Source organism: Rutidosis leptorrhynchoides, chromosome 1, assembly GCF_046630445.1.
Source record: "Rutidosis leptorrhynchoides isolate AG116_Rl617_1_P2 chromosome 1, CSIRO_AGI_Rlap_v1, whole genome shotgun sequence".
Classification (NCBI taxonomy): Eukaryota; Viridiplantae; Streptophyta; class Magnoliopsida; order Asterales; family Asteraceae; genus Rutidosis; species Rutidosis leptorrhynchoides.
The window spans coordinates 431,856,202-431,867,238 of record NC_092333.1 but is presented as its reverse complement, the minus strand read 5'-3'; the positions used below and the strand labels follow the sequence as shown (position 1 = coordinate 431,867,238).

General features: G+C 33.4%; 1 protein-coding gene across 1 annotated transcript; it reads right to left on the bottom strand.

Annotated features, from left to right (window-relative positions):
• Window positions 1-9,388: 9,388 nt before the first annotated feature.
• LOC139902507 (uncharacterized mitochondrial protein AtMg00810-like) lies at window positions 9,389-10,135 on the bottom strand. Its single transcript, XM_071885121.1, has one exon. It carries the CDS (start codon window positions 10,133-10,135, stop codon window positions 9,389-9,391), a length of 747 nt encoding a protein of 248 aa, XP_071741222.1.
• Window positions 10,136-11,037: the final 902 nt, after the last annotated feature.

The following is an 11,037-nucleotide window of genomic DNA, read 5'->3' as shown; positions in this document are numbered from 1 at the left end:
TTGGATACAAAATGGAATTGGAAACTGAATATAATTCGGAACAAGTTCACGCGTTTTTTTTTTCACCGACTTAATCTTTTCTCATATTTTATATATTCATGTTTATTTGTACTTGAAGAAGATATATGTACGTAAAAAAAAGGAAGTCAGATTATATTATAGCCTTTTTGTAGCCGCACAATATACGAAAACGAATCCCGAATTCCTTTTTGTCGTTCCTCACTTATAACAAAAGAAACTTTTTTACTTTTTCTTTTCGAAAGCTATATAGATACGGAGTATTATTATTTATTTATTAATATAAGTAGATTATATTAATAAGTTACTTGCGTTTGGACTAGCATCCATTGGCGTTGTTGCAAGTGTAGTGGACTATTCAAAGAGACGGTCATACCCTTTGATCGTAGGTTTCTCTTCGTTCATCAGTTTCTTCAAGGAAGGTATACCGTTAACTCCACTTCGTAATTTTATTCTTGACAATTATTATTGGTGTAACTGGATCCATGGGATAGATTTATCGTGTGTATGTTTTACTAAATAAGTGGTTATTTAAACTTGTAATTTTTGTTCATAAAATAATAAAAGATTATTATTTTCATTATCCGCTGCGTTAATCTGGATTGTTAAAAGTACACACGATTTTCCTTCAGTGGTATCAAGAGCCGCTTTTACACCGTCTTAATTGTCGCGTGATTTTCTTAGATCTAGCTTTGTGGTGAATTGGTAAAAGTCAAAACCCTTATGGTTTTGAAAGTCAACTTTGTTGATTACCTCATGACGCACAAATAAGATCTGAATAAATTCACTATTTAAATTTTGAATTTAGAAAGTTGTGGCTTGGATAATTGTTGGTTATTTAATATTTATTTTATTCCATGGTTATACACATGCATTGTAACCATGGACAAGCAATATATAGGTTTAAGAATGTTGTTATTAAATTGTGATTGCATACATAGCCCTTAATGCCCCGACCAATGTGTGATTGTTGTGATTGTTGGTTACGGCAATTTTATGCCATGTTGTTTTTGATTTAATTGGAGGCCATAGAAGGCAAAGTTGTATTTTGTTTATTTTCAATTTCATAGTATTGTATTTAGGCTTATTTCAATTTGTAAATATACTAGACTAGTCGTATTTTCAATTTTGAATAAATGTAATAAGATGAAGATTGAAGATAAAGATGCAACTTGGAGCTTGACTTAGAAGATGGCGAACAGGTCAAGTTAACAACGATGGTGTTCGGCAAGTTTTCACTTGGATCTTGAATCAAGTGGGAGCTATGGTTTGTCCTTAGTTTGACCTCTTGATCCCATGACGGCTCATGGGATCAAGCATAAGATATTTTGGGCTAGGCTATGTATGTGTGTGATGCATGGTTGTGTTTTATTTATTGTATTTTATATTTAATTGCTGATTATAATATATGCAAATTGTTTTTGATGAAAACATCAAATAAAATCGGTAACGAGTTTCAAAGATTAAAATTGATGATTTTAAAAATGTTAAACTCTAACGAGTTTAAAGTTAAATGTTTTTTGAAACTCAAATAATATATATGGGTGACATCTTTTAAAATTGTTTTAAAACGATACACATTTGTGTATTTCTTAAATTTTATATATAAAATAAAATAACAAACTAGACACACAAACACGATCGACATATATAATTGGTTAAAATGTTTTAACAATTAGTGTAACGAATCTTGTGTGCATGCATTATTCGTTAACACAAATTTTTTCAATATACCCGTCAAATTTAAGTCATGCCATCCAATGAGCTTGCAAACACTCCTCGTTATTTTTTGATTACGGTGAGACCTAATTGAATTATAGCCATGATGTGGATTTTTAGTTACGAGTGAGACTAGGCTAAATTTCCACTGTTTCCAAATTGGACGACTTAATCGTATTCACGGTGAGACCTGAGTTCGAGGCAAAGATGGGACAAACACGCCAGTAGATAATAGTAGTTTGTTGGACTACACATATCTCTAGGTCCCATAAAGATCTAAGAGTTGCACTTGTGATGCAATTGGTACCCGCTACCTACCAATAGACTCCATAACTGCTAGCTGATCAACAGATGTGGCTATGGAATCTCTATGTGGATCTTAGATTTTCGTAAATTAATTGTTTTTAAAATATTTAAAAACTTGGGTAGTTAATTTATTAAAGTTTTATATCGAAAATACAAAATTGAATCTTGTTCTTTTGTAGATGTCAAACAATCAAAACGTAAACTAAAACACTCTCCGTTCTTTGTTGGAGAAGGAGAAACTCAATGGTTCAAACTTCCTAGACTGGTACCGCAACTTGAGAATCGTTCTCAAATATGAAGGGAAGTTGAACAAAATTGAAGAACCCTTACCCGAAGCTCCTCCTGAGATAGCTACTGCTGCTCAAAAGAATGCTTATCAGAAGTTGTTTGATGAGCAAGAGAAGATAGCTTTAATCATGCTTGCTAGTATGACTTCTGACCTCCAAAAGAAAATGGAAGATCGTACAGCATATGATATGATGACTGAGCTGAAAAATATGTTTCAGAAACAAGCTAGTCAAGAGTTATATGAAACTTATAAGCTTCTTCAAACATGCAAAATGGAGGAGGGTCAATCAGTGAGCTCTCATATTTTGAAAATGAAAAGCTACATTGACCGATTGGAAAAATTTGGAACTACCTTGCCGCCTAACTTGGCTGTGAACACGGGTTTGGCTTCACTACCAAAATTGTATCACCAATTTGTGATGAATTACAATATGCAAGGTTGGGAGAAATCTCTGGCAGAGGTGCACTCGATGCTCAAAATTGCTGAACAGAATATTCCATCTAAGGTTTCCAATCCGGGTGTCCTGATGATTAGGGATGGTAAGGTGAAAAAGAATAAGCTGAAAACTTGAGAAAAAGGAAAAGGAAAGTCAATTGCTAAGAAGAAGATTCCACCACCTCCCAAGAAAGAAAACCCAGCGAAAGACGCCGAATGTTTCCACTGTGGAAAAGTTGGCCACTGGAGGAGGAACTGTCCCTCCTACCTATCTGAGTTGAGAAAAGGCAAAGCTGGCGAAGCCAGCAAATCAGGTATATTTCATATACAGTTATATACTTTTTCTAGTGATTCCTGGATTTTTGATACTGGTTGTGGTACTCACATCTGTAACAATATGCAGGGAATGAGAAGAAGTAAGAGACTAAAGAAAGGCACACTGGATTTAAGAGTGGGCAATGGGGATCGAGCAGCTGTTGAAGCTATTGGAACTTATGAGCTTACTCTACCCAGTGGTCTTATTGTTTTGTTGGAACAATGTCATTATGCTCCTAGTATTACGAGCAACGTAGTTTCGGTTTCTCTTTTGAAAGATGTTGGTTTTGAACTTACATTTACGTACTTTGGTATTTCAGTTTCTAAGGATAATATCTTTTATTTTAATGCTTATCCACGTGATGGTATTTTTGAAATTAATATGCATGGTGTGATTTCAAATAATAATTCTGTATATACCTGTACTGCTAAACGAATTAAGCAAGACTTGAATAATACCTATCTATGGCATTGTCGTCTTGGTCATATAAACAAACAACGCATTTCAAAACTCCAATCTGATGGGCTTTTGGAATCAACTGGCTCCGAGTCATTTGATGTGTGCAAGTCATGTTTATGTGGAAAGATGACAAAGGCTCCTTTCTCCGGTTTAGGTGAAAGAGCTAAAGAACTTTTAGGACTAATACATACTGATGTATGTGGCCCTTTTAGAACTATGTCTAGACATGGTGAATCATACTTCGTTACATTTACTGATGATTATAGTAGATATGGTTATGTTTACTTACTGAAACATAAACATGAAGCTTTTGAAACGTTCAAAATCTTCCAAAATGAAGTAGAAAATCAACTTGGAAAGTCCATTAAAGCCCTTCGCTCTGATTGGGGAGGGGAATATATGAGTCAAGAGTTTTTGGATCACTTGAATAATTGTGGGATTGTGTCACAGTTCACTCCACCTTACACACCACAACATAATGGTGTGTCTGAACGGAGGAATTGAACTTTACTTGATATGGTTCGATCTATGATGAGTCTAACTACTCTACCAATGTCTTTTTGGGGTTATGCATTAGAGTCTGCTGCACGCATACTCAATATGGTTCCAACCAAGAAGGTAGAAAAGACACCATATGAGTTATGGCATGGAAAGGGTCCTAAGTTGTCTTATTTGAAAGTCTGAGGTTGTGAAGCGTATGTGAAATGTGACACTTCAAACAAGTTAGAACCCAGAGGTATCAAATGTCACTTTGTGGGATACCCAAAGGAAACAATGGGTTACTACTTTTACTACCAAGCTGAAAACAAAGTGTTTACTGTTCGGTTTGCTGAATTCTTTGAAAGAGATCTTCTCTTACAGGAAGTCAGTGGGAGTAAAGTATATTTTGAAGATATTCAAGAATCACAAAGTGACATACCTTCTGAAGGCACTAGCCAACCGCACGTTGAAGCTGAACACACTGTTAGTGAGCCAGAATGTGTTGCACCTGTAATTCGTAGATCTAGTAGAACTCCTCATCGACCAGAGAGGCTAAATCTTCTGATTAATTCAGATGAACCTCATCTAGGGGATTATGATGAACCCTCTAGCTACGGTGAGGCCATATCAGATCCAGCATCTAAAAAATGGCAAGATGCTATGAAGGCAGAGATGCAGTCTATGAAAGATAATCAAGTATGGGACTGGATTGATCTTCCACCCAATTGAAGGACAGTGGGGTGTAAATGGGTCTTCAAGAAGAAGGCTGACATGGACGGTAATGTAAACACTTTTAAGGCTCAATTGGTGGCAAAAAGTTATACTCAAACTCAAGAAATTGATTATGAGGAAACTTTTTCACCAGTCGCGAGCATTAAATCAATTAGGATACTTATTGCCATAGCTGCCTTTCATGATTATGAAATATGGCAAATGGATGTTAAAACCGCTTTCTTAAATGGCGACCTAAGCGAGGACGTATATATGGTTCAGCCGGAAGGGTTTGTGAATCCTAAGCATCCTAATAAAGTATGCAAGCTTCTAAAATCCATTTATGGATTGAAGCAAGCATCCAGGAGTTGGAATCTCAAGTTTGATGAGAAAATTAAAGAGTTTGGTTTTTCTCAAAACGGAGACGAGCCCTGTGTTTACATTAGAACTAGTGGGAGCAAAGTGGTCTTCTTGATCTTGTATGTTGATGATATACTACTTATTGTAAATGACATTCCAACTTTGCAAGATGTCAAGTATTGACTTAGTGAATGTTTTTCCATGAAGGATCTTGGAGAAGCTAAATATATTCTTGGAATCGGGATCTATAGAAATAGATTCAAAAGGCTTATTGGTTTGAGTCAAAGTACATACATTGACAAAATCTTGCGTAGATTTAACATACAGAACTCTAAGCGCGGAGCATTGCCTGTGCAAAAGGGTGTAATCTTGAGCAAGTCTCAAATTCCTATCACACCTGATGAGATAAGACGAATGAAAGGTATCCCGTATGCTTTGGCTATAGGATCCATCATGTATGCCATGTTATGTACTAGACCTGATGTCTCGTTAGCTTTGAGTTTGACGAGTCGCTATCAACAGAATCCAGGTGAAGAACATTGGATGGCTGTTAAGAACATTCTTAAGTATTTGCGGAGAACTAAAGATATGTTCTTGGTTTACGGTGGTTTGAAAGAAGAGTTGAGTATTAAGTGCTATACAGATGCTATTTTCAAACTGATCGAGATGATTCTCGATCCCAATCAGGATATGTGTTTGTCATGAATGGCGGGGCAGTTGATTGGAATAGCTCGAAGCAGAGCACAGTTGCACAGTCTACAACTGAAGCAGAATACATTGCTGCCTCAGAAGCTGCACAGCAAGCTGTTTGGATTTGAAAGTTTATTGCTGAACTCGAAGTAGTTCCCAGCATTGAATCCCCTATGGAAATGTACTGTGATAATTCAAGTGCTATTATACTTGCGAAAGAATCACGTGTACGTAAGGGTAGCAGACACATTCTTCGAAAGTTTGACTACATTCAAGAAGTCGTTGAGAGGAATGATATTAGTATTCTTAAGGTTCATACAGATGATAATGTGACTGACCCGTTCACGAAGCCCATGACACATAATAATCATGATGATCATGCTAGTAGTATTGGACTTCGTTATGCTGCTGATCTTTTTAATTTGTAATTTAGTATTTGGATATTTTTAGAACATTAAGCAGTTTTATCTTAATGAATTGATATATTGATGGTATGATCATTTTCATTTATATTACTGTGTTCTGTATTAGCATGTTTAATCCATGAATAGTTGTTGATTATTCAAAATCTCCATAATCGGTCATGTTATGGGAATAACATGAATTAAGATTAATATAAATGTTTGGTTATATTTATTGATGATAAATAGTTAACTTGTAGAGTCCAAAATTCATATGTATTCATTGATGATGAATATTGGAATGACCCATCCGAGATGTCACTAAATGGATCGTTGTCAGTAGTGAATCTTTTAGTGATTATGTCTTTATGTCCTTAGACTTGAGATGCACGCCGGTTTCAATGTGTGGAACATTGTACTTTGATATGGTTAAACGTTGTCCTGAAAAAGGCTGTAATAAAGGCCATTATTGAGTATAATGTAAAGCTCGTGAGAAACACGTGTATGCAATATAGGATTTGTTCCTCCAAAATGTTTGGAGTTAGATACTTTTGAGCTCCTCGATGAATGAATAAGATATTTGTGTGCCCGTACCCAGATGTAATTAAGATGATACTTAATTAATTTGGTGATCTAATTCAATTCTAAGATCGAGAAATATAATTGTTAAACAAATGAGAATGACCAATGATCCATATCTCAAGTTTAACTAAAGTATCTGAAACAAAGGGACACATGACATTTAACACTTACCATAAGAAGTTCTGAGAAACTACCCTCATGTGAATTTAGGGACAATGACCTGTTGCTAGACGGTATCCATTGTTTATATAGTTACTTGGTGTTGTGCCATGCACAAGTGGGAGTCTGAAGGATTAATGTGCAAGGTACAACATATAACTGTGTGACTAAATTTATTTGAGCCTTGGGAGTCACACATATATACACCTAGACGTCAAATAAAAAATATATATATATATATATATATATATATATATATATATATATATATATATATATATATATATATATATATATATATATATATGATGTATATATATTACGCAAGTAACGAAATAAATTAAAATATTTAATTATAGATTAATTAGTTAATGATTAATGATTAATTAATATTAATATTAGCTAATTATAATTAAATGAAACTTAGTTTTCTTGGTGAGTACGTAGTAGATATGAGTTGGATACAAAATGGAATTGGAAACTGAATATAATTCGGAACAAGTTCACGCGTTTTTTTTTCACCGACTTAATCTTTTCTCATATTATATATATTCATGTTTATTTGGACTAGAAGAAGATATATGTACGTAAAAAAAAAGGAAGTTCAGATTATATAATAGCCTTTTTGTAGCCGCACAATATACGAAAACGAATCCCGAATTCCTTTTTGTCGTTCCTCACTTAAAACAAAAGAAACTTTGTTTCTTTTTTCTTTTCGAAAGCTATATATATACGGAGTATTATTATTTATTTATTAATTTAAGTAGATTATATTAATAAGTTACTTGCGTTTGGACTAGCATCCATTGGCGTTGTTGCAAGTGTAGTTGACTATCCAAAGAGACTGTCATACCCTTTGATCGTAGGTTTCTCTTCGTTCATCAGTTTCTTCAAGAAAGGTATACCGTTAACTCCACTTCGTAATTTTATTCTTGACAATTATTATTGGTGTAACTGGATCCATGGGATAGATTTATCGTGTGTTTGTTTTACTAAATAAGTGGTTATTTAAACTTGTAATTTTTGTTCATAAAATAATAAAAGATTATTATTTTCAGTATCCGCTGCGTTAATCTGAATTGTTAAAATTACACACGATTTTCCTTCACATATAACTTAAACACAAGGTCACTTAGTCCCAACATGTCTAGACCAAAAAACTTGAGTAAAGAAACCAAACTATTTAAATCTAAAGGCTCTTCAACGAATATAATTTAAAAGGTGCATGGAAAATGTGGTCAAACTATGTGGTCAAGTCGCATGACCAACCGCAGTTTCTCTTATCAGAAGTTCTCTTTATTGTCTATAAAAGTCAAGGCTTGAAGTCACTTAAAGATTTAACTTCTTCATCTGTATGATTAACAAGATCGAATCTATATATTGAGAGAATTATTGTAGACTCTATACTTAACAGTTTGCACCCGTGAGATTTCCTTGTAAACTACTCTAAAGTGATCTAGGAAGTAGTATAGTTCTTTTGATGAGAGTTTTTTTGTCTTGTGATAAGATTATCAATTTACTTAGTGTAACCGTTAAAGAAGAGAAGAGTTGGCACTAATCGTCTTTGCAGCGTAAACTCATACTGAAGAAATACACAAAGAACACAACAGTATAAACCTTCAATCACATAAGGTTAAACTCTCCAATCACAGGAGATCAAACACTATAAACCAAAATTATTACAAACAAAAACAGAAAACCAGTATACAATCACCAGATCCAGGATCCTCACAAGTTCATCAAAGATCATGAACTTATCACCCAAATAGCAAGAACAGATCAAAACCCTAATTTGAGAGAGAAAGCAAAATATCGAATTAGATGAAAAACCGAATAAATAAATTAAAGAAATAAATTAAATATATATAATTTAGAGAAATTGCATCCAGGTCCTTCAAGTCTTCAAGTCTTCAATTCAGCTTAAGCACATAAGTTTTTCTTTTCACATTTCTGCCCCAACATCAACTTTGGAATAATGACAGCAAGACTCCTGCACATTTCTTAACTCAGAAATAAATAAAAAAAAATTAAACAAAAAATCATGTTTAGTTTGTAATCATATAATTTTAATACCACCCCTTCAAACTAAACATGGAAAACATTTGTTAAAGTAAGTTTATCACATAACAATTTATGTTGTGATCCACCCAAACCTTTTGTGAAAATGTCAGAAATATTATCATTAGTAGAAATCTGTTCAGGTTGAATAATTCCTAACATAATTTTTTCTCTAACAAAGTGTAGATCAATTTCAAAGTGTTTAGTTTTTTCATGAAAAATAGGATTTCTAGCTATTTGCAAAGCATATTTGTTATCACAAAAAACTTTTGCAGGTAACTTTGTTTTAATATTCAAATATGTAAGAATCTTTAAAATCCAGATAATTTCACATGAACCAGAAGCAAGTGCCATATATTCTACTTCTGCAGAAGATCTAGAAACAGTAGATTGCTTCTTACTTTTTCAGGAAATTAAAGAATTCCCAAGGAAAACACAATAACCGGTAACAGATTTTCTTAACATATACCCTTTTGCATAATCAGAATCAACATATGCAGATAACTCAAAGTTGTTATTTTTAGAGAAAGAGATACCTGTACCAGGTGACCCTTTTAAATACCTCAATACTCTAAAAGCAACTTTAAGATGAGAATTTAATGGAGCATGCATATATTGACTCAAACAGTGAACAGAATATGCAATATCAGGTCTAGTCAAAGTAATATAAATCAATTTTCCAATCAACTTTTGATATTTTCTAATATCTTCTAATGGAAAATCTGAATCACTATGATCATCAATGTTAGAAAAATTAATTCCAGTTTCCATAGGAGTTACAGATGGTTTACTAGCAAGTAAACCAACCTCATCAATAACTTCAAGACAATATTTTCTTTGAGACAAAATGCATGAATCATTATGCTCAATTAATTCAATTCCTAGAAAATGTTTTAACTGCCCCAAATATTTTATTTTAAACTTTGTTTTCAAAAACCTTTTACAATTCTCAGCACACTCATTAGAACTTCCAGTTATGATTATATCATCAACATAAACAAGCAAGTATAAACAATTAATATCATCACATTTGGTGTATAATGAATAATCATTTACACCTTGCAACAAGCCATATTCAAATAAAGCATCACAAAATTTTTCATTCCATTTTCTAGGAGCCTGTTTCAAACCATATGAGACACCTTTTTTCATTTTTATCAAAGTAACCATCAGGTAGGGATATGTAAACTTCTTCAGTTAAGTCACCATATAAAAAAGCATTATTAATATCAATTTGCCACACAGTCCAATTATTTTGCAATGCAACAGTAATAATAATCCTAACAGTAACCATTTTCACAACAGGAGAGAAAGTTTCATCAAAGTCAATACCTTCTCTTTGATTGTAACCTTTTGCAACAAGTCTAGCCTTATATCTTAATTCTATAGACCCATTTACAACCTATAGGTTTTCTACTTGCAGGTAAGTCAGTAATTATCCAGGTGTTATTTCTATTTAAAGCTTTCATTTCCTCATTCATGGCTTCTACCCATTTTGGATCTTGAAAAGCTTCCTTATAAGATTTAGGTTCATGCCCTTTGTTTAAACAAGTAACAAAACAATAGTTTTCTGAGCCCAATTTTGAATAATTCAAGTATTTATTTAAATCATGTTTCACATTACCAGTCAAAATAAAATTTCTATACTTTGATGGTAAATTAGCTTTTCTAGTTGACCTTTTTAAAACCTGCTCAGGACTATTATGTGTTACTGTTTCAGTTTCAGTTTCAAGAGTGCCCTCAGGGACAGATTCTATCACAATACTTTCAGCATTTGAAGTGGCAGGTACACTATCACCAAGTAACCTGTTAGACGTGATACTTGGTGAGGCATGGTTGCCTTCATCCTCAGTATTATCTCTCCCTTCATCATTGGGACTTACATTATCTTTATCATCAAAGAATTTAGTTTTATGAAAATCACAGTCAAAAGAATCAAAAAAGTTAACAGTATTTAACTCTTTTTCTCTAAAAACTATTTTGTACACAGAATCAACTTTGAAAGGAAATACATGTTCATAGAATTATACATCCCTTGAAAAAATAAAACTTTT

Excerpts from the sequence above, each read along its gene's own strand:
- LOC139902507 (XM_071885121.1), bottom strand. The coding sequence starts at position 10,135 with ATGAAAAAAGGTGTCTCATATGGTTTGAAACAGGCTCCTAGAAAATGG.